This window comes from Canis aureus, chromosome 23, assembly GCF_053574225.1.
Source record: "Canis aureus isolate CA01 chromosome 23, VMU_Caureus_v.1.0, whole genome shotgun sequence".
Lineage (NCBI taxonomy): Eukaryota > Metazoa > Chordata > Mammalia > Carnivora > Canidae > Canis > Canis aureus.
The window spans coordinates 11,401,525-11,425,560 of NC_135633.1; the positions used below are offsets into that span (position 1 = coordinate 11,401,525).

General features: G+C 48.1%; 1 protein-coding gene across 15 annotated transcripts in view; it reads left to right on the forward strand.

Annotated features, from left to right (window-relative positions):
- PLEKHA7 (pleckstrin homology domain containing A7) overlaps positions 1-24,036 on the forward strand; it is a 219,175-nt gene that overhangs the window by 190,179 nt on the left and 4,960 nt on the right. For 13 of the 15 annotated variants that reach the window (XR_013361948.1, XM_077866328.1, XM_077866331.1 and 10 more), the window contains 13 exons: positions 2,465-2,533; positions 2,732-2,812; positions 3,672-3,821; positions 4,441-4,542; positions 10,559-10,667; positions 10,822-11,048; positions 14,292-14,480; positions 14,576-14,693; positions 16,727-16,830; positions 17,533-17,733; positions 20,580-20,738; positions 22,948-23,081; positions 23,809-23,951. Coding sequence is in view for 14 of the 15 variants with exons in the window: in XM_077866328.1 (XP_077722454.1) it covers positions 2,465-2,533; positions 2,732-2,812; positions 3,672-3,821; positions 4,441-4,542; positions 10,559-10,667; positions 10,822-11,048; positions 14,292-14,480; positions 14,576-14,693; positions 16,727-16,830; positions 17,533-17,733; positions 20,580-20,738; positions 22,948-23,081; positions 23,809-23,951 (1,786 nt within the window). In the remaining variant the exon portion in view is untranslated. The remainder of the gene's footprint in view (positions 1-2,464; positions 2,534-2,731; positions 2,813-3,671; positions 3,822-4,440; positions 4,543-10,558; positions 10,668-10,821; positions 11,049-14,291; positions 14,481-14,575; positions 14,694-16,726; positions 16,831-17,532; positions 17,734-20,579; positions 20,739-22,947; positions 23,082-23,808; positions 23,952-24,036) is intronic. The other 2 variants (XM_077866329.1, XM_077866343.1) reach the window with 2 other exon arrangements.

The window sequence follows — 24,036 nt, forward strand, 5'->3', positions numbered from 1 at the left end:
GGTGGCTCAGTTAGTTGAGCAACTGCCTTCGGCTCAGGTCATGATCCCAGCGTCCTGGGATTGAGCCTCACATTGGGCTCCCTGATCAGTGGGGAGCCTGATTCTCCCTCTAATGTTCCCTCTGCTTGTGTACTCACTGTCTCCCTCTCTCTGTGTCAAATAAGTAAAATGAGACAAGGGAGAGTTACCTCTTAGAAAAAGAAGGTGTACTAATATTCTGAGGGAGAAACATTATGTGTCAAAATGAAAGCACAGAGACTTAGGAGCATTTAATCAAAGGGCAAGTAGTCCTAAAACACTAACTTCTAAGAAATTCCATATTACTGACATGGAATATCAGTTTATAATGACTCTGATTCATCCCTGAAAGGTTGAACTTATTTGCAGTTCTATGAAAGCAGCGTAGGACTTACTTTTAGAAACCTTCCCGTCAAACAGTTTCAAAGGTTCAGCTTTCTCAAAATGCCCTTTTTGTGTGGAATACGTCATTCCTTTCCTGATGGTGCTGGATAAATGAGGCATTGCTCAATTAGATTCTCTGCCTTGCTATTTCAGTATCAAAAAGATAGCGTCTATTAAAAGCTCCAGTGAAATAAGGGAAAGAGTTTTGCTAGGAGGAAAAATTCCCACAGCATATCTCAATTTGAAAATGATTTCTTCTTAGGAAGTGAGCCAAGGGTCAGCCCCTTGGAGAGCAGACAAGCTCCTTGTCCTCTGCTCTGATAAAGGACTGTGACACAGAGTGACCTCCTTACCTTTACCTGCTGGGTTCCCCTGAGTTTAAAGGACCAAGTCCTGCCTGCGAGGTCCAGCTGTTGGTGGTTCACCAGGATTAATTCCACCCCTCCCCACCTTTCCCACTCCTCTGTCCTTGCAGGAGCCAGCAGTTTGTCTGTGGATTGTGGCAGTAGTCCATGTGTTCTGTGACTCTGTGTATTTGTATGTACACGTAATTTGCCAGTCTGAAGAGCAGAATTTGGCTGGAGTTCTACTTTTTTCCAGGAATTCTACAGCATTGACCCACACGTGCTTCCCCTTTGACCTACCTACAGTGCAATAAGCATTTGCTAAGTGCCTTCCATTGTGCCAGGCTTTATGTTCAGGGCTGGCTTTACCAAGATAAAGAAGACGGTGGTCCCTGCCCTCTACTGTGGAGCTTGGGAATGGGTGGGGGTGTGTGTCTGCAGCTAGACTCCATCCTCAGCCCAAGGCATGGAGAGGGCATCATTCCTTGACCTTGACCTTCACGTTTGCTGCTGATGATAGAGAAGGAGGAAAGCAGGACAGTTGGGCACATGAGTAGCTTGAGTTCTGAGAGGAATGTTTGCCAATATATTTCTGCTGCTTATTCAAACAAACTTACTGGAGCTTTCAGATGGAGTAGGGAGAAAGAGAGGGCTATCTTTCCAGCAGCTGTCTGCCCATCCACACTGGGACCCTCTGCGTGGTATATCTCGGTCATGATGGGTTCCACCCTCTGTTTCCCTGGTCACATCTGTAAAATGGAACTTAGCAAGTTGGCCTTCCCTGCATGGGACACGCTCGACCTGGCCCTCTCCAACCATGGCTTGGCTGTGGGGGTGCATCTCTGGAACAGTCCCTCCACCTCCGCCCCACACAGCTTTAGGCAAGAAGGAGATTAGGGGAAGTGAAAACATGGGCTAAAGGATTGGGTTTAGCTTTGTAGGGGTCAGTAGGAGATGCCAGCCTGGTGCCCACATGTGATCAAGGGAAGGATGGACAATGTTGTGAATGCCTGCTGACCCATAAGTTTGGGTGATTTTTGTCTACTGCTTTTTGGCTTCCTTCCCTGAGAGATTTTCTTCCCTGAGAGGATTGAGTAACTTGTGACTTATACAAATATGACCTAGCCTCAGTTATTCAGAGATCAATGGAAAACCCCAACCAGGATTTATCCAGGTTCCTTCATCCCTTGACCTGATTCTCTTCCCAAATGGTGTAGGGTAAGAAAGGCTCACCTTGCTTGTGGGGAGGTAAGAGCCTCAGAGGCTTCCTTTAACTGAGGCTTGGTGATGCCCCAGGGACTCGCTGGTTCCTCCTCCTCCACCTGCCTGCCCTGGGTTGGGTGTCACAGACTTCTGTAACTTGGATATGACGCCAGGTTCAGTAGCAAAACTATGTCTTTTAAGTCTTCCAGGATTCATACTGGACTTGTTTGGGGAAAATTTAAGCTTCCATAGTTAATGATACTATAATTCGAACGTCTACTTTTTCTTTAAATTTGAGAAATTTACAAGTGCTTCTTGGATCATCAAAAGGTCTTGGTTTTTCCGTAAAATGAAGTAGGCATAAAAATCAGGTTTCGCCTGAGTTTTTGCTCCTTTCATGCCATGACCCTACCCACCAAGACCTTCACACTCTTCCATTGTGGGGCTAACTCTCCTTCTCAAGATCTAATCCTTGAACCTCATGGTTAATCTCATTTAAATTGTTCGCCTCCCAGATGACGGGCCGGGACCTTGTCAAGGATCGAAGTCTGAAACCAGTGAAGATTGCGGAGAGTGACATTGACGTGAGTGAGCAGGGCAACAGGCTGACCACCCCCCCTGCCCCGCCCCACCACCCCCGGCTGCCTGCCTCCCCCTAGATTGGAGGCCGGCAGCTTCAAGCAGGGCTCCATGGTTCTGTAGCCAAGACTTTCTGATCACTCTTCAAGATCATGCCCTTTTCTCATCACCCCAGGCTCTTTCCAACCTGTTCTTGCTCACAGGTCAAACTGAGCATCTTCTGTGAACAAGACCGGATCCTCCAGGACTTGGAAGACAAGATCCGAGCCCTCAAGGAGAACAAAGTATGCACCGGTTTTGCATAATCTTGGGCTGGGTGTAGGGGGGTTTTGTCATGCTGTCTTTCCTCAAATATAGATTGAATTCTCATGTCACAGGTATTCATTTATCCAGAACAGGTGTTAGTTTATTCAGAACAATGTGTTCGCTTCCAGGGGCATTTGTATCTAAACCTGGAGGAAATCTTATGGGGAGACTTCGGCTCTGCTTATTCCAAGTGCCACCTACCCCTCCTCCACCTGAATTGTGCTCTGGCTTATCTCTCCTCGGGGGCCCCCGTGAAGTCAGCCGGAGAGAGGAGGGCTCTGCTGGCTGAAACGTGGTGACCCCAAGCCCCTGAACTGCATGGAGGAGGGCTGCCTTGGAGAACGTAGCCATGTTGCTAACAGGACAGAGGCTGTCATTTTCTAAAGCTCATTTCCTCCCAGGATCTGGGCTATGGAGGAAGCAAGCCTGGATGGGAGGGGAGGAATAGGCCAGGAGCTGCCAATGTTTGGTTTCTTAGATCCTTAGTGTGATTTTTTTTTTTCTTTTTTGAACTTCAGTAAAGCACTATATTTGTGATGGTAAAGATTCATAGCATGCCCTTTTCACCAAGAAAACTTAAGAGAATTTTCCATCTACTCTTTGATGTATCCTCATAGTTTATCCCATAAAGAGTGGATGACCTTATGCCCACTTCACAAATGAAGAAACTGAGGCACAGAGCTGTTAGGTGTCTTGTCCCAGGAGGCCACTCAGTGGGCAGTGGGCCCTTCAGCCTCAGTTAGATCCAGCAGGTTTGTTTGTATCCTGGCATGGGATGGGGAGGCCTCTGGGGACTGTCCTGCTATCCTCTTGTTCTTTGACCCTTGCTCCGTGTAGGACCAGCTGGAGTCTGTGCTGGAGGTATTGCACAGACAGATGGAGCAGTACCGAGACCAGCCCCAGCACCTGGAGAAGATTGCTCACCAGCAGAGGTTGCTGCAGGAGGACCTTGTCCACATCCGGGCAGAGATCTCCAGAGAGTCCACTGTGTGTAGAGGGTGTGGAGGGTGGAAGACACTCCCCTCCCCTCCCCACTCCCCCAAGATGGGCTGGGCAGGGGGCTGCTTCTCCTGTTTCACAAGCTGCAGTTGAGTTGGTGACCAGGGACGTGAGTCTTGGAGCAGTAGAACTTCTCTAGGCTGCCTCCTGAGAGTAGTTCACCTTGTTTGAGGGTGACACGTCTGTCTCTGCTGGTACCTCAGGATGCTTTCCATCAGTGACTCCTGTATGGCTACAGGGGCACCCAAGGGACTAGATTTCTCAGAACAGGCTCTTCTCCTGATCTGTGTGCAGTTAATTCCCAGATGTCAGAATTTCTACTTTTTAAATTTATCCATCTGATGTGGTGCAGGCCCTTTCTTCCAGGGCTGGGAACCAAAGCATCTCCAACGGTGGGAGAGGGGACAGACAGTTCAGGTGGCCAGGGTCAGAGCAGGAATGAGAAGACAAGCCCTGTCTCTCTCCTGCCACGCCTGGCTGAGACCTGCTGGGCTCCCCTTTCCTCCTGCCCTGGCTGGGTTAGCAATGGTCAGGTGTAGAGGTGCTCAAGGGGCTATCTGGGGGACAGGGGATAACTAAGACTCAGGAGCATTCCCTTGGCCAACAGGAGATGGAAAATGCCTGGAACGAATACCTGAAGCTGGAGAGTGATGTGGAGCAGCTGAAGCAGACTCTGCAGGAGCAACATAGAAGAGCCTTTTTTTTCCAGGTGACCCATGGACTCTTCATCCCTTCTGATCTCTGTTCCTTCTGAGAGCCTTCACCTGTGGGGCTGTGAGCCCTGTGAAGTGGCCTTTTTTTCTTCCACTGGGATTCAGCCTGCTTGCCCCTCAAGCTCTCCCTCAGGGATCCCTTCCCCCTGCCAGGCTGTGATGAGAAAACTCACCTTAGCACCCCCTACCTCTCTCCTCTGGAAGACAAGTTCTTGGTGTTTTTGTGACTGTTTTACTATGAATCATTTGGGGCAAACAGCCCTGAGAGGAAAGAAATACCAACCTGAGAACCTTACAGAGACTTGAGAATGAGCTATGTTTCTGTAATTCTCCACCCCATCTTGGCACTACTCACTTAGCAGCAGGAAGCCCTGCCTCCATCCTGCCTGCCTGCCTTTGGTTCCTGAAGTTAGATGTTATTAGTCCTTCACGGAGGAGGTAGTGTGAATCTAGGTGCATTTCAATACCTCTGGGCTCTGGGCAGTCAGTGCATTTCTTTCTTTCTTTCTTTCTTTTTTTTTTTTTTTAATTTTTTTTTTTTGGCCACTGCCCAGTGATGGCTTTTGTTCTCCCCAGTTGGGTCTTCCAATTGTCCAGTGTTTCCCCATTTTGGTGCCTGATTAGGTTTCTGCCCCACCCTCAAATTTTTTAAACATGGAAAATAACCTTTTTATGAACCCAGCTTCAGCGCTACCATAGCTCCTCTGTCAGAGTCCTGACATGAATTCGATTTATGTGAAATCAGTAAGCATTAATTGAGAGACTTCTTGTACATGAGGCATCATGCTAGGCTAATTTTGGTACTGAGCTTGCTAATCTATGAACTAGTTCTAGCCAAGGCTCTTCCTTCAAGTGATTTCATGAATATAATGATCTGAATGTCAGCCTGCCCAGAGAGCAAAGGAATTCAGGGGAGGGATTAGGTATTTGGCCTGGGAAAAAAGCCTGCTGTCTCACCATTGGGAGCTGATTCCCAGAAAGCCTGGTCCAAAGCCATGTGGAAAAGACTCTTGCTTGCCTGTGGCTCAGGGCTGACCTGCTGGTTCCCCCAGAAGTTGTCTGTCTCCTGCTGCTATTGTCTTTTTTTTTTTCCCCTATAATTTCCATGTATCCAAGCTAACATTTTCTTATTTTTGTTTTTTGGTACCCTAGCACTTAGCATAGTGCCTTGAAAATATCAGGTGAATTTTGTTGACAGTGTCCTCCTTCAAATGATTATTTCTAGTTACTAGTTTCTTAAACTGTTCTATCCCATTATTACTCATCTTCTTGGATCTTCTTTAATTAATTTTAGCAGTGATTTTTTTCTTTTTTTTAAGCTTTTTATTCATTGTTTTTCTATAACTATAAAAATAACACATGAATGCATCTCTCTGAAAAGGCCAAACAGTAAGAAGGAAAAGCAAAAAATGAAATAAAAACTCCTCTGCCTCTCTTCCTTCTCTGCCCCAGTCCTGTCACCTGCCCCATATGTAATCAGTGTGTGGTTTTGCCTTCCACACCATTTTTGTGTGTTTTTAATCATATACCCATCCAAAGAATCATATAATTTATTTGGGGGCAGGAGTTGGGTTTACTTAAAGAGGAATCATACTTACACATTGTTTGGTAACTTGCTTTTTTGTGACAACTTTATGTTGCGGAAATCTTTCTGGAAAAGATCTCTCCAAGTTTATGTTGCCTGATACAGTGGCTATTTAAATAAATGTAAATATAAATTAATTGAAATTAACTAAAATTAAAAATATATTCCTCAGTCACACCAGGATCATTTCAATTGCTCAGTAGCCACGTGTGGCTGCTGATTGGACAGTACAGATTATAGAAGATTTCCATCATCTCAGAAAGCTGTGTAAAGTAAAAGAAATTAGTTCTTAGCTGCTGAATAGTATTTCATGCACAGTATTTCATAGTACTTTAGCCAGTCTTTTCTGATGGGCATTTAAGTTATTTGCAGTGTTTTGCTTTTATAAATGGTACCACAATAAGCATTTATGTAACTGCCTTTTCAAGCTCGTTTATAAGCACTTGGCTAAGATAGACTCCTAGGGTGGACTTGCTAGACTGAAATGAGTGTACATCTTAAATGTTGCTGGAGGCTGCCCAGTCACTCTCGAAAAGGCTGCACACGTTTGCCCTCCCACCCTCAGTGAATGAGGGTGTTGAACTTGTTTATCCACATCCTCTTCAGTATTTGATATTATCAGTCTTTTTGGTTTTTGCCAGTCTGCTGGCTGAAAAAGGGCATCTTGTTTCACTTTGCATTTATTTAATTACAAGTAGGTTAAACATCTTTTTATATGATCATTGCCATTGTGTTTCTATTATGCCTTATTTCATGGTGATTTAACATACAGCAGTCCCAGAATCCCTTTTTCTGCTCCAGAAAACAAATGGGTACAATGTACAAGTCTCATCAAAGACTCCCTGAAGAACTTAACCATGTAAGTTATGAGGAGCAAGGCTAGTTTGAAGCCTGGCCCCTGCAACGTGATTTCCACCTCGCCTGGTGCGAGCATGGCGTTGCTCATGCTTTCCCTGACTCCCTGATCTGGAAAGTGCACCTGGCCCTTCTTTGAATAGGCTTTGTGCTAACTTCTTTAGTGTAATTCTAGGCCAGGCAAGCTGTTGGAGTCCTGAATAAATCATTAACAGTGGAGATATGCATGCAGCCCCATATATAAATTCTCAGGAACAGGTCTTGGAAACATGCCTCCCTTTAGCCAGGTCTGGCTGTGAGAAAATTCACAGGCTTTTCTTTATAAAGATCCTTATGACTACCTGCACAGGGAAGCGAAAGGATAAAAGGACATTGAGGTAACTGTGGGAGGCAGTGACAGATGAGGCTGCCTGTATGTGGCCCTGCTGTATGTGGTGCCTGACATTAAGTTTAGGCGTTTGCTGAATGCAGTACATAGGAGCCTCTCTGCCCAGCATGGTGTGAGGATCCAGGGATAAAACACCACCCCCTGCTCCCCAAAAGCTTCCTTCACCTTGTCATTAAGTTCTGAAATTCCATTGTCCTTGGAGAACCTTAGATGTTCACTGGCTTTTGCTTGTCCTTGCTCTTCTCTTCTCTTACATGTGGGCGTGACAGAAAGGCAAAATGGGGGCAGGACAATGAACTGACAGGTAACAGTATGCCAAGTAGACTGCTGGAAGAGAGGGGAGAAAGTTGATTTTAATCCAATGCTCCTACTTTACCTGTTCCCAGCACTCTGCTCAGGGGCCTCCACTCCTGAGATAATCCTGTTAGCTCGCATGCTCTCTCTCTCCTCTCTCTCTCTCTCTCTCTCTCACTCACTCCCTCTCTCTCTCCCTGAGTTCAGTACCATGTCTGTTTTGGAACACTCGTGCTTTGGTGTGAAACTGAGCATCAAGCCTGTTCCTTGGGTATTGGCTCTGAGGATGTGTTTTGCTGTTGGAAGAGTGGAGAGAGTATGAGAATGTGAGCTCCCTTAGGAGGGAGGCTTCGGACATCTGTTATCACAGCTGTTGGACAGCATTTGATCAGGGAATTTTATGTTATTGGTCCTTTTTGCACTCACCATACATGTACTGAGAACCTGCTGGGTACCCAGGCCTGTGGCGATATACCGAGGGTATATAGTCTACTTGCAGGATCAGGCAAGTCCATAAGTATCACACATACAAGAATTCTTCTACTTGAGAGTACTTGGGTGCCTTGAGAGGAGATAGGGTGTGAAGCCTTTGTGTTTAAGTCCATTGGGAGTGATCAAGGCTGAGTTCTCTCATGACAATTTAAAAAATAAAAGAATATTTGATGTTTAAACAACTCTATTAAAAGGTGCCCATAGGTTAATATCCAAAATAGGACTTATACAAGTCAACACCAAAACAAAACAAAACAAACCTCCGCCCCCCCCCCCCCCCAGGGAACAAAAGACATTTAAAAATGGGCAGAGGATCTTAATAGATATTTTTCCAAAGAAGATATACAGATGGCAACAGACACATGAAAAGATGGTCAACATCACTAACCATCAGGGCAATGCAAATTAAAACCACAATGAGATCACCTCATACCTGTCAGAATGGCTAAAATAAAAAAGACAAGAAATAAATGTTAATGAGGATGTGGAGAAAAGGAACCCTCATGTACTATGGGTGAGAATGTAAATTGATGCAGCCACTCTGGAAAACAGCATGGAGGTTCCTCAAAAAATTAGTAATACCATATGACTATTCCAACAATTTCTGTACTGCGTATTTAGGCAAAGGAAATAAAAACACTAATTTGGAAAGATATATGCACCCTATGTTTATTGCAACATTATTTATAATAGCCAAGATATGGAAGCAACCTAAATGTCCATGGATAGACAACTTTCTCAAGAAGGTGTGTTATACACCACAATGGAATGTTACACAGTTCTAAAAAACATCAGCTCATGCCATTTGCAACAACATGGATGGATCTAGAGGATATTATGGTAAGTGAAATAAGTCAGACTAAGAAAGACAAATACCACATGATTGCAGTCATGTGGAATCTAAAAAACAAAAGACTAAAAAAAAAGCAGAATCAGACCCATAACACAGAGAACAAACTGATAATTGCCAGAGGGAAGGGGGTTGGGGGCGATGCACAAACAGGTGAAGGAGAGGGGGAGGTACAGGCTTCCAGTTATGGAATGAATGAATTGTGGGAATAAAAGGCACAGCATAAGGAATATAGTCAATAATATTGTAAATGCGTCGTATCGTGACAGATGGTAGCTACCTTGTGGTGAGCATGGTGTAAGGTTTAGAGAAGTTGAATCAATATGTTGTACACCTGAAACTAATGGAACATTGTGTGTCAACTATACACAGTAAAATGCCCACAGTCCCTTAATCATGATAAAACCTGCTCACCTCTTTCTAGGACCTCTCCCCATCTGATTTCGTTTGTGACTTGTCGGAGTGTGCATATGCTCATGTAGGCTGGCTCTTTTCCCATTGTACTTTTTTTTAAAAAAAAATAACAGTTTTATCACATAATTAAGATACCATAAAATTCACCTTTTTAAGGTTTACAATTCAGTGGTTTTTAGAATAGAGTTGTGCAGCTATCACCGCAATCAATTTTATAACATTTCATCCTGAAAAGAAAACCCTCTGTCTATTAACAGTCACTTCCCATCCACATCCCCAGCTCCCCAGCCCTGCTCCAGCCAACTGCTATTCTGCTTTGTGTCTCTATGGATTTACCTATTCTGGACATTTTGTGTAAGTGAAATCATATAAAATGTGGCCTTTGTGTAGCTTTTTTCATGTGGCATAAACATTTTCAAGGTAGATCTGCATTGTAACACATATCAATACTTTCTTTTTATTGCCAAACGTTCACTGCCCATTATGCTCTCAAATGAACCTCAAGTCCCAGGATTCAGCTTTGTCTTTTAAAAGATGTTCTTTATATTCTGGAGATAGTGTAACCTCTAGTCTTTGCCTTCTTTTCCCTTTTGCCCTGATTGTCTAAAAAAGTATTTTTAAAAAAATTATGATAAAATATGCATAACGTAAAGTTTATGACCTTAGCCATTTTTAGCTTATAGTTGAGTAAAGTACATTCACATTGTGCAGCCAATGTGCAGAACTCTCTTCATCTTGCAAAACTGTGACTCTACCCATTAAACAACAGTCCTCATTCCCCTCTCCATCCTGGCCTCTGGTAACTACTCCTCTGTCTCTGACTTTGATTGCTCTAGATACTTTATAAGTAGAAGCATATAGCATTTAAGGCAGTCTATTTTTAAATTAGGGGGAGCTAGCCAAGGCGACTTGGAAAACTCCTCTGAATTTTTCCCCTTGGATCTTGAGGATCTTCTATATGTGTGCTTCCCTATGAAGCTCCAAGGCAGGCTTGGCTCTAGGCCTGGTGGGGTTTCCAATGGGGTTGCTGCCCCCTAGGGTGAGGAGCTATGTCTGAAATGACAGCATAAGTCCTAATGAGAAACTTCTGGTAGGTGCTAAGAAGTGAATGAACCACCATCTTATCTTTCTCAGGAGAAATCGCAGATACAGAAGGATCTCTGGAGGATTGAAGATGTCATTGCAGGCCTGAGTGCAAATAAAGAGAACTTTAGAATCCTGGTAGAATCAGTCAAAAATCCAGGTGAGTGGGCCACCTTCCTGGGGGCAGGGAGTTGGAGGTCAGCACCCATATATATGGGCTGGCCCTTGGGGAGGTCAGGTCTTTATGGCGTAAGTCCTCCAGGGAAGAGAGTCTTTGTTCCATCCCATCCTTTGTTTCTGTCCATGACCCTTAGAGAGAAAAACGGTGCCTTTGTTTCCTCACCCGCCTGTGCCTTCACTCTCGACTCCTGAGAGCAAGCCACCCCCACAGCCCAGCCCTCCCACCAGTCCTGTGCGGACCCCTCTGGAGGTTCGACTCTTCCCCCAGCTGCAAACCTATGTGCCGTACCGACCTCATCCACCCCAGCTGAGGAAAGTGACATCCCCTCTTCAGTCACCAACCAAGACGAAGCCCAAAGTCGTAAGTATAGATGACCAGGAGCTCAGTGCTGTTGTCTTCTCTCTGGGAGATGATTGTCTCTCTGTGTCCGCAGGTCAGCTTCTTTTGGAAGAGAAGCTTTTGGAAAAACCCGGGGAGACAGAACCAGCCAGAGTCCTGAGCTATGAAATGTTAAGGAGTGGTAGAGCCAACTGTTGTACTTTAGACTCCCAGAACTGGAAGAGCCCCTGGAGAGGGTCTAGCCCAGTCTTCCCATTTTGCAGTTGGAAAAACTGAGGCCCAGCAGGAAGAAGTTACTGTGCTAAGTAGGATGGAATTTGTGATCTGCATCATGCAGAGACAGGTGGCTGCCCCATGCAGGACTCAAACCTGCAAACCTGTAGTTACACAAGCCTGTGGGTGATGGAGTCCTCTCAGCAAAAAAGTATCTTTGTCTTCACCGGCAGTTGAGCACTCTGCTGGGTTATAGGATACAGTTGATCTTCACAATGACCTCATGGAGTTTAGACAGGAAGGTCTGTATCCCATCCCACACCTAAGAGAACTGAGGCTCAAAGGTGTTCACATTTGCTTAAGGTCTCCATATTAGTAGGTCCAATCCACACGTCCTGTTCTTTGTGTCATCCACCATCTAATTGGATGTTTTGCCCAGCTCCTCAGATCGAGTCTGTGGCCCATATGCTTACCTGAGCCAGCACCTTGGCTTGCCTATCAGAAAGAAGGGCCAAGCTTTTGACAGAGTCTGGGAGCACAGGAAACTTTAAAGAGATAGAAAATGCGGACAGGTACTGTGATGGCTCACATCTCCAGCACCAGACCAGCCTTGGCTGTAGAATACGAGGGATCTGGTCCAAGTGACAAGGAAGCCATAGTGGAGGGGACCTTGGAACGAGGACCTTCAGGTTTTGCCAGCAGAGGCTTAGAGGAGCTTTGTCTGGGGACAGGGTATGCCTAGGACGTCTGACAAGGTTGGTATCCAGTGCTGGCCAAAACACACAAGTTCCCATACCCTGGATCTTGCTGACCACCTGCTTCCAGCCATAGCCCAGGGCCCATAGCTGGAAGACAGGTGCTGGGACTGAGTCGTCATGAATTTCTTCACATTGAGGTCTCCTTCCCAATTTTATATCTAAGAGGCAGTGGGGTACCAGCCACCAAACAGGAGGTGGGAAATACAGCAGGAATGGCTAGGGCACACAGCCTCTGACTTAAGGCAGGATGCCTGCTAGCAGGGATGAGGAGCAGAGGGAAAAGATGGTAGCTTAGGAGCTGGATGGCCTGGATTCCAGTTCTTGTCTCACTGGATCCTTGGTCAAGTCTCATCCCTTCTCTGGGCTTCCTCAGTTTTCCCTCGTGCACAACAAGCAGCTTAGAATAGATGGTCACAGAGGCTCTTCACAGTTGAGTCCTCTGTGGCCCACAGGCAGGGCTTTTCAACTTGGCTGAGCATCAGAGTCACCAGGTGGGGGGCATCTTCTTTCCCTTTGTTCACCAGGTTTACCATTTGTTATTATTGTTTGTTTTATATTTGTACTTGTGACATAGTGATATCCTGAGATTGATATTAAACATGAATATATAATTTAACAAATAATAAAGAGACCACCCATTTATACCAACACCTAAACCAAGAAACAACTTTGTCAGCAACTAGACACCTCAGGCCCATGAGTCCTTTTCTGCCTGAAGTAACCATTATCACTATCTTGACTTTTTGGATAATTTCTTTGCCTTTTTTTTTTTTTTTTTTAATTTTGCTTACCTATGTCTAAACACTTGAGTTGTTGTGCCTGTATGTGGTACTGTATTCTTTTGTATCTTGCATCTTGTCTTCAACGTTATATATGTGAGACTTGTCCACTTTGTTGCATGTAGCTATAGTTCTTTCATTTTTATTTGGCTTATTCTCTTGAATTTAATGTTACTTTTTAAAAAAGGTTTTTATTTATGTATTTGAGAGAGAGAAACAGTGCCAGTGAGAGAGAGGACAAGTGTGTGTGTGGGGGGGGGGGGGTAAAGGGAGAAGCAGACTCCCTGCCAGGACTCTGGGATCATGACCTGAGCCAAAGGCAGATGCTTAACAGACTGAGCCACCCAGACACCCCTGTCACTTTTCTATTAGATAATATTCTCAAAGGGTACAAAATAAAAAGATACAGAAAAGTATATAATAAAATGTCTCTTCCCACCCTCCATCTCCAGACATTCTATTCCCTTTAGTCAAAGGCAGTTTTGTGTTTGCGTCAATGTTTTGTGTTTATCTTTCTGGGGAGCTTTTTAGAAATTGGTGATTCCAAGACCTTGTCAGAGTTGGAAACCGCTGATGCTCAGAGAGCCTGTGGGTATCTGGGACAGGAGGCTTAGCTTTCAAACAGTAGTGAATTGTGTCATTTTGCTAGAATGCTGATAAACCTCCATAGAGCAAGCTTCAGCATCCTTTCCTGACCTCTCCAAAATTCTGAAAAACAAAGAGAAACTAAAGAAGGAGGGAGGGTGGTTAGGAAGGGGTGCCAATGGTCCCTGGTTCCAGGAGTGGGTGTTCACGGCAGTCAGGGGCCAGGCTGTCGGTCTGTGCAGAAACCACAGCCCTCAGAGAGCATTTATTAGGGGGCGAGGAGTCAGTTTCAAGGAAAATAGTTACATTCATCACCACCCAGGGAGTGGGCTGCCAGGAAGGCAGTGAGTCACCCGCACTGACTGCTTATCCAGTCCCTGAGTCAGGAAGGAGGAAATATTTTGTAACCACGCACATTTCTGATAGAAAGGGCAGGGGACGTAGACTGTCCTTGCTCAGATCCCAACCTGTTGAAGGATCCAGAGACCATACAGGGACAGTGAACCAGCTCGGTCTGAGAACTTTGGAGTGGGGTAGATGTTTGTCCTCCAGGTGGTGTGGAGGGCTAGGGGTGCTGCTGTCATAGAGATAGGACTAAGTAGACTTACCGGCCCGCTCCCCCCATGGGACACTTCAAGGAGTGGAGTACAACCTTGGACACAGGAGAGCGGAGTTCTGGGTTTCGTATAGGTAATGCAAAACGGAAAGTGAGTGAATTGAAGAGAAAAATAGGATTAGAGCAGAGGCATCCCCCTTCCTCACAGCTCATCCAGGGGAAATGCTGGCATCGCTGGGCTGAAGTGGTCGTGCTCTGCAGGCCCGAGGTGGCCTACTATGGCCTTTTGGGTCACCCCTGTGGTGGTGCCACTAGGCATCCTCCCTCTAGCTGCCTCTCGCTGGGCACTGATTCTAGTTCTTTTTCTGAGCAGGAAGATGAGGCGCCTCCCAGACCCCCACTCCCGGAGCTCTACAGTCCAGAGGACCAGCCCCCGGCAGTACCACCTCTCCCGAAGGAGGCCACCATCATCCGGCACACCTCAGTGAGAGGTCTTAAACGGCAGTCGGACGAGAGGAAGCGAGACCGGGAGCAGGGGCAGTGTGTGAATGGGGACTCACGGGTGAGCGGAGAGCGAGCCCGGGTGGCCCCGCTGCGCAAGGGAGGGAAGGTGGCAGGACACTGGGCAGGTACGACAGCCTCAGACTCTGCCCGCAGGTGGAGCTTCGGTCATACGTTAGTGAGCCCGAGCTGGCGACTTTCAGTGGGGACATGGCCCAGCCCTCCCTGGGACTAGTGGGCCCCGACAGCAGGTACCAGACACTGCCAGGCAGAGGTAAGGCAAAGCTGTCCGCGGAGGCTTTCTGGGAACCCCTGCTCCTACCACACCACTGCTCCCCAGTCTCTGACCCGGTCCCTTGCACCCTTCCGCTTGGGGCTTTGGGCCTCAGTGTGGGCAGCAGCTGTCAGGGAGACTCTGGGCTGCAGGGAGGGCCCGTCCTTCCGTCCTCTGGCCTACATCCTGATTCTCTTCCTCTTTTATTACATCTGCCCCTGGAAATAATAATAATAGCAATTACTTCAAAGCCCATCGCTATGTTATGCTCTATATTCACCTAGCTAATCTCTATAATAATCCTGTGAAGGAAGTACTATTATTATTCCCATTTTAGAGATAAGAAAACTAAGACTCAGAGAAATTAACTAACTTGCCAAATGGCTAACAGGTGATGGAGTCAGAACACAACCCCAGTGTTCTGTCCCAGAACCACGGCACCCTGCAGGTTGGGCTGTTAGGTGACTGCCATCAATTTGGTGGTCTCTGGCTTTCCAGTAGGTTTGTGCTCTCCTGTGTCACTCTGAGACTCCAGGAGTCCTTTCTCCAGACACACCTTTCTCAGTTGGGGTTCCTCCTCACTGCCCTCCCCTATCCCTTCAAGATGGGGGTGAGAACAGACTTAGGCCCTTAGGCTCACCTATACCTCCTTTGTCCCCACAGCCAGACTATCTCCTCAGAAATCCCATTGCAAGGAGGTCTCCTGACCTTTTTGCATTTGGGTCTGCTGGAATCTCTGAGCAGGCTGACTATCTCCTTCATTTGTTCCTCACCTGATCCTCCTGTCTGCTCCCCAAAGTGTGTGGTCAAGTGCTCTGCTCATTGGTCAGGTGCAGAAGCAGGAGGAGCCACAGCTATAGTTCTGGCACCTGCAGGGTTATGGGACTCCAGCCCACCACACTGCCTAGGCATGCTATGGCCTGAGCTGGTCCCTGGAGGGTGCAGGCTCTGGATTTTGCTGAAGCACTGTGCACAGGGATGCTGTTCCCTTAATTCATTATGGCCTAGAGGTGTTTATTAACAGTGGTATTAGTGGCATTTGGAGCAGGACAGTTCTTTGTTTCTCAGGATTCTCTTTGCATTGCAGGGCAGTTATCATTCTTTTCCCTACACGCTAAATGGTAATGGTGTCCTCAGCCAGTGTGATGTCCATTTCTAGATGTCAGGGACTGCCCCTGATAAGAATTGGTGTTAGTGGAGAAAGCACAGGTGGTGGCACCAGCCAGCCAGGGTGAGATGATTTCTCTAAGCTATCTCACATCTAAGGACCCAGACATGGAATGTACATGGTCGACGATATTCCTACCATGTGACCTTGGGCAAGTTCCTTGACCTCTCTGAGCCTTAGACTATAATTCTCTACAATGGTTGGGTAATGAATGCTTACGTGGTAAGGCCAGTGGAACAAAATCTATATAAAACACCTAGCACAGTGCCTTCCCGTTAGATAGTTAAGTGATCAGTAAATACTTGGTGCTGCTGCTTTCCTTTCATTCATTTATTCATTCAGCCAGGCAGGCAGGCAGGCAGGCATCACTGAATTTGCAGGCTAGTTGGACAGGTACATTGGCACTGTGGTCAATGCAGTAACCAGTGCATATATTGAAGGATATGCAGGACAATAGATTCTGCTTGGGCATTTAAGAAGGCTTCACACAGGCAGGGCATCCAGGTTGGGTCCTGAAGGACGCATAGGAGTGCATCAGGATGAAAGGATGAAGGGCATTCCTTCCCCTCCATCCTTTCTAGCTGCCAAGCAGCCCAGGTCTTCTGCATATGAAGGAAGACTAGGGTGGTCTACACATCTTCAGAGATGCTATTTCCCATTGGGGACAGGGAGCACCCCTGGGCTGGCCCCTCATCCTCTACCTGGGGGCTTGCTCTTCCAGGCTCTGGGGAGGAAAAAGAATGGGTTATTGGCCAGGTCCTCACAGTCCCCTCTCAGGAGTGGGAGGTGATTCGGAGGGGGTGGTGGTGCTGGTAGCCTGTCCACCCCATCACAAATACACTTGCACTTCTCTTTCCTCACTAAGGGCTCTCGGGGTCCACGTCAAGGCTCCAGCAGTCGTCCACCATTGCTCCCTACGTCACACTCCGGAGGGGTCTAAATGCCGAGAGCAACAAGGTGACCTTCCCTGTGAGTGGCCTTGAGAAGTTCTCAAGGAGTGCTCTGCTCCCTCACCCACAGAGGGAAGGGCTCAGAGGTGGATGATGACTAGCAATCCTGTGAGCCCCAGGGATGGCCTCTGAGGTGACTTCAGCCTCTCCTGAGTGCAGGGTCCCTGTCACCATGTACTCAGTGGATACCTTTCCCATGGCCCACCTAAAAGGGGCCAAGATATATTATGTTCTGTATTCAGAGGGCCTCTCTGCAGCTGTTAGCACAGACACCAAAGGGGTAGGACCCAGGACACTCATATCCTGAAAAGCTGCAAAACCAGTAACTTTTAAACTTTATAAGAAAATGTCATTTGGGGTAACACTGACCTTTTACAGGCATCATACAGCTCTCCCCATTTCTTCAGGCTCACATGAGGGTATCCAGAAAGTCTGCACCCTGAGTTTTGGCTGCATCACATGCTGCATGTGTGCCCAGCTGGACAGTCCTGGGCCTCAGTATCTGCATCTGCAGAATGGGATGCTCTCCCGAGAGCCTGTGAGGGTCAAGGGTGTTGTGTTCATGAGTGTGTTTAGAGGAGCTAGAGTGAGTGAGTGAGTGTGTGTGTGTGTGTATGTGAGAGAGTGAGAGGGAGAGAGTGGGAAGATGGGAATGGAGCTGCAGGGTGGCTGCCCTGTGTCTTAGCCCAGCTGCCTTGTCTCTCACTCTCCTGCTCCTCAGAGACCCAAGAGTGCCTTGGAGCGCCTGTACTCAGGGGACCACCAGCGGGGCAAGATGAGTGCGGAGGAGCAGCTGGAGCGCATGAAGCGACACCAGAAGGCCCTGGTCCGGGAGCGCAAGAGGACGCTGAGCCAAGGAGAGAGGACGGGTCTGCCCTCGTCCCGCTACCTCAGCCAGCCTCTCCCTGGAGATCTCGGCTCAGTATGTTAGGAGGGTCCAGGCAGGTGGGGCTGGGACGGGGAGCAGAGCTTCCCTGAGTTCCCCAAACACAAGGACATCACACCCCCGAGAGAGTAGGCCTTCGACCAGGAAGGTTCAGAGAACACCCCACAGGCTGTTTTTGTCCACAACCCAGGCCACATGTGTGACCTGGTCAGAGGGTGATCCGGAATTGGAGGAGGAGTGAGGATGTCACGGCAGGAGCCTAGGAGCCAGAGAAAATGTCCCAAGTTTGTTCTCCAAGCTGAACTTGCGAGAGGACTTTGTAGCATTTGGAGTCTCAGCTGGATCAAGGACTTGGGAGTACAGAGTTCAGGAATGGAAGAGGAAGATGGTGATAAGATTGGATGAGGAGGAGCGAAAGCCAGCTAGCCTCCCAAACCTCTAAGCGATGCTCTGTGGAGCAACTGGGCACAGGGTCGTCCGTGCAGCCCTGAGGGCGGGCGGTCTCCCCCAGCTTGTGGTGCCGGCAGGCCTCATGGTGCCCCCGGAGAGCGGGGGGGATCTGTGCTGCCCCCCCGGCGTGCTTCCAGGCACTGCACCCTGCCCACAGTCCCCTCCTGTCCCTTTTGGAAACATTCCATTTGACTTCTCCCTGTTGTTTGAAATCACTGTTTCCCTAGCCCTCTAGCCAGACTGCTCTTTCCCTAATTCATTGCACAAGCTCTTTTGCTTTTAGTGTTACCGCTCATTGCCTCTCTAATCCTGCCTGATTGTGTTTACGGAAGCTTCTAATTTGCATTGAACATTCTTTAACTGGCCTGTGCTCTTTATTACCAGGCTTGTAATAGCAGCTCTTGTCTCCATAGCCTAGCCAGCACTCCCATGTGTGACTCACCTTTCTGCTGCCCCCTTTATGCAGGCCTACTGACTCATAATTCACTTAACCCAAAAGCCTCCCCACAAGGCTGAGCCAACCTGCTGCCTGAGGGCCGTGATCATGGGCAGAGGTCTGGGCATTATGAATTGATCAAAGTCCATGCCTTACACCCGGATGGTAGACACAGACTTCAGAGATCGCACGTTTAAATAAATCCTACCAAGTCTAAAGTGGTTCAGTTTTGATTCCTCCAGTCCTAGCACACAATTTCTTATGGAAAACTTTTTGTGTTTCTAGTATTTAATAATTTGAACGGATGCCAAGATATATTATGTTCTGTATTCAGAGGGCCTCTCTGCAGCTGTTAGCACAGACACCAAAGGGGTAAGACCCAGGACACTCATATCCTGAAAAGCTGCAAAACTGGTAACTTTTAAACTTTATAAGCAAATGTCATTTGGGGTAACACTGACCTTTTACAACCTGATGTCTCAAATGTAGAAAGATTATCTAAAATCGTAACTTGAGTATCTTGTAATTTTTCTCTTAAAAAAGACTTGTGTAAGTCTCTGCATCAACGCCAATAAACGTGTTGCTTAATGACAATGGATTGGCGTGGTTCTTCCCCAGGATACATCCCAGAGTCTAGTGAACTTTTCCTGTTTGTGCAAACAATCAGGCTGGGTTTAAATGAGGATTTGTCTCTACTTGGGGCACTTGTGAGCGTGTAAGAAAATGTGCATTTTCTTTGTGAATCATTAAATTAATTTTTCATCTTTGAAACTTCAAATGCCTAATCCTTTCATACTATAATTGGAAATCACCACCTAAGAGCAATTACATTGGCTTGGAGTCAGTATGGAGAGCTTGTGCATGAATGGGTGAAATGTGCTGATACAGCTATGGGTTTGGGGCTTTGGGGGGGGACTTAAGGGAGTATCAAAGACAATCATGACCACTGAGGGCTCCGTGAAATGTATGGGGTGGGATGGAGGAGGTCTGCTGGGATGGAGACGCATCTGCTTGGTTTCTGCTCAAGAAAAGAGAAGCTTTGAGCCTGTTTCCTTCTCTCAACACCCTGCTCAGTTTCAAAAGCCTGTGAGGACATAGGCCATAGAGATTTGAAAGGCGACTGTGGAGTTGCAGAGTTGTGTTTGGATCTTACAATGGCCAGTTTAGTTTTTCCCTCTGTGAAGAGATGCTTGTTTCATAGCTGGTACTAAGGAATAGCCTGGGAAATATTGCATTTGATTTAGCATTTCAATTTTACATGGTTTCATTTTTTTTCTAACTTCAAGTATCTGCCCTCAAATAGATGCCTGGGTAAACAGCAGCTTAGCTACCTCCCTAGGCCCAACCTATTCCTGCCTAGACCTTCACTTCCCTCTATGGGTACAATATCCCCCACCCCTAAATGTATCCTCTTGGGAGTACCTAGTAGAGAGGGTCTTGGCTATTGGTATGTGCTTACCAGAGCCTCAAAGGGCTTATTTTTTTCTCACCATTTCTGAGCTGAGACGTATGGCTCCTGAACCCGGAAGGCTTCCACAAGCTATGAAGCAGCTTTTTCTGGATCTCTGTCCCAGGTTCTGTTTTGAGGTCACCCTCTTGGATTTGGAAACCTCCTGTATCTCTGGGGACCAACATGAGTCTAAAGTCATGGGTCTTAGAACTAGGCCCTAGAGGTACATGTGTGAATCCTCTGGGTGCCCAGATGAGAGAGAAATCAGCAGTCTGGCATCAGAACATGTAAAAGGGGCAGAGGCCTCATTCTCCATTTCTCTTACTTGGCCTTCCAGCACCCACAGGGACCGACCATGTCTCACCACTGCTGTCTTGTTTTAGAGGTGAGGTTGAGATGCTCATGGTCACACAGCTTTTCCCTCATGGGTCACAGGCCCCCTTCCCAAGGACCCCAGTGCCTGCAGGCCCCATCCCAAAGGGGACAAGCATGGTTTTCTGAGCAGTCAGGAAGCGACTACATTTAACCTTCTCGTTCTGTTGCCAGTGGAAGCGCGAGCAGGACTTTGACCTGCAGTTGCTGGAACGGGCGATGCAAGGGGAAAGAAAGGACAAGGAGGACAATGGCTGGTTGAAAGTGCAGGCCATGCCTGTCACTGAGTTGGACCTGGAACCTCAAGACTATGACTTGGACATCAGCAGAGAGGTGAGGGCAGGGGCTTCCTTCATGTCCCCCCGGGAGGAGCAGCCTTTATCCGGCTCAGGCTGGCAACCGACCTGACCGGCCCTCCCAGTGGCACTTGGGGGAGGGGGTGCTGTCCAGAATGGGGACAAGTCTCAGTTTCTGTGTGGCCAGGAGGATGGATGCATAGCAGCTCAAGGCAATAAAAGGAGCCAAGGCATTTTGATGCAGATTTAGATCTATTTCTCTCCATAATTGAGGGCAAGTCATTTAACTTCTCTGAGCCTCAATTTCCTCTACAGTAAAGTGGGTTGTGGTGAGGATTACGTGATTCAGCACGTTGCTTGCAGGATTAGCAGTGGTCAGAAAATCAGGAGCACAGGGCCTGGCACATAGTAGGCATGTGATGAGGTAGTTGTTATTGGCAAATGCTCCCCAGAAAACTAGGTGTTGGCCTTGCAACTGGCCAGTCAGGCCAACTTGGGCAAATAGACTTGGGCAAGGCTGGGAGAAGGCGAGCGGGTTTGAAAATCACAGGTGAAATTTCCAGCCCCTGCCGAGACCTGCGCAGTTCTGGTCTGAGTTCTTCTGGTGCCCTCTGGTGGCACCAATGCATCATGGCTGGCCAAGCCCAGGAAAGCGAGTAAACCCTGGGTCGTCTTTCATTCAGGAATATGTCTTACCCACAGGAAGAGCAAGAAATTAGAGGGTGACAGACTCAGGGTCTTCAGGACACGGGGAGGTCTCCTGAAGCCTATATTGTGCCGTTTGTAAGCTCTGTAGAACGGTCTATGGCTGTTTGGTTCACCGTGCACTTAGCACCTGGCACAGGGCCTGGCACATAGTAGGTGCTCTGTAAGTACTTCCGGAGTGACAACTCTGTTGGATGAAGCTCACAGTGGCGCATAGATACCCCACAAATATTTGTGTAGGACTTGTCGTGCTCTGAAACTACACGACAGGAAACGTTCATACCACTGGAAGGATGAGCAAATTCACACCTGGGGAGTTGCTGAGTTCTGGGGTCAGCTGGGCCTCCAGGGGTTAAGGAAGCCTGTCCTCACCCTCAGACCTTTTCCCTTTGGCACCTCTGAAACAGCTAAAGGTCTGCATTTTCTCAGATTCACACAAGAAGCTTCTACTTGCTGCCTTGGCAGTGGAAGTGTGCTTCATGGTGTCCTAATTGGCCTCCCAGCCAGGGGAAAAAGTCCTTTCTTATCTCTAACCTAAATCCCCTCTGCTACAATGCAATCTACTTCCTTCCTCTGGATCTGCCCTCATTGGACATAACAGACAAGAGCTTATTTCTTGCCATCTTTCACCAGAATAAAAGGTCTGCATGGGTTTAAATTCAAGTCCAGATTTGCCCTGGGATTGGATTTAGCTTGTTTTTAGAAGCTTCAACCAACCTCATTTTAACGTGCTTTTGCAGATCAAGGAGGAAGAAATTCCCTGGGGTGTGCAAAAGTTGCCTTTAGCATTCTTAGCCTGAGCCAGGTTTCAGCAGGCTGGAGTTACTGCTGGGCACGTGTAGTAGGAGACTGGTGGGAGGGAGTTGGGGCATCTTCCTCTGCAGCCAGTAGATACTGCATGGCTGCTTCCTGTCTAGATCAGAAGAGCTTTTGTAGGGGACAGGACGCATTATCACTTCCTTTCATCCACCCACCCAGCCACTATCCCTCTATCTAACCACCTGCACATTCAGCCACCCATCCAAGGAGTATTTGCTGAGTGTCAGGTCCCTGCAGCAGACAGTGGAGAGACAAAACAGGAGGGGATGCCAGGGGCGGGGTGGGGAGGGGTGGGAAGACTTCTGAAGTGTGGTCCAGAGCGTCAGAAAGAGTAGCGTGAACGGAAGAGCATCCCATGCAGAGGAAAGAGCAGGGGCAGAGGCCACACGGTGGGTCAGTGGAGGTTGGCAGGGGTCAGCTCATATCGAAGGCGGCATTAAGGATTATCATTGTATCCTGAAGGCTTCCAGTCTCGTGGTCTTGCCTTTCCTCTTCCTTTCCACTGGCCTGTAGGAGGTTGTCTGGTGTGGTGGAAAGAACACGGGCTTCGGAGTCAGACCCAGGTCCAGATCCTGACTCCACAGTGGACTGCTGTTGATCTTAGCAAGTTACTTAACTCTGTGGGCTCCGTTTGCTTCCTTGTGCTGGGGGACAGGGCGAGGAGCGAGTCCTAAACCCCATATCTGAGCCCCCTTGCTACCACCGCCCGGTCCTTTCCTCAGCTGTCCAAACCTGAGAAGGTCTCCATCCCTGAGCGTTACGTGGAGCTGGACCCTGAGGAACCGCCCAGCCTTGAGGAGCTGCAGGCGCGGTATCGCAAAGCCGAGAAGATCCGCAACATCCTTGCTCGTTCCAGGTCAGCTCTTACGGTGCTCGAGTCTTGACAGCCTGCTAGGCTGACCCGGGGGTGTCTCAGCTGCCTGGGCCCTGGGCCAGGCTGACTAGGGTGCATGTTTGTCCGGGTCTCTGACTCAGGTAAGCCGTGTTTATATATATATATAAGGAGCAGGCTGGCTCTCAGAATGGCACCAGCACATCTGTGAGGAAGTTTGCTAGGTCATCTGCAAGTCCTAAAATATGCAATAGTGGGCCATCCTGGTCCTCTGCCCCCAGATCTGTGTCTTGTGATGCTGGCAGATGTAGGGAGTGGAGTCAAGTGTGACGATGAGGTGGACACAGTTGGAGATCAGCCCCAAGGCTGGTCCTCCCGGTGTCAGGGCACAGACCCCTAGATCAGAGCCAGGAGCTTAGCCTGGTCCCGGGGTGCCAGAGGCCTTGCCCACTTCCCTGGAGGCCAGGATGGGAGGCTTTCCTATCTCCTCAGCCCCTGGAGCTTCAGAAACATAAGCCCTGATATCTGAGGGCCTCTCTTTCAGAGTTAGGTTAGCTTTCTCATTTCAGGATTTAATAGGAACCCAGAGCTGGAACTCTTTTTTTTAAAGCCATGATGCCCCAGAGGAGGAACAAAGCTATGACTGGGTGTTCGAGAGAAAGTGCACTAGAGCAGCCCTCCTCTCCTGAGGCAGATGCGAGGGTGCTGGGGGGTGGAGAGGCCCATCGCCTGCTTTCTGGCCCTCCTGCAGCATGTGCAACCTGCAGCCGACCTCAGGCCAGGACCGGAACAGCGTGGCCGACCTGGACTCGCAGCTGCAGGAGCAGGAGCGCATCATCAACATCTCCTACGCTCTGGCCTCCGAGGCCTCCCAGCGCAGCAAGCAGGTGGCAGGTGAGGCCACGGATGCCAGCCTCCAAGTCTGGCTCCCACTCGCTGCTTGGGCTCAGAGCCCAGCATGGCCTGTCAGGGAGTCTGC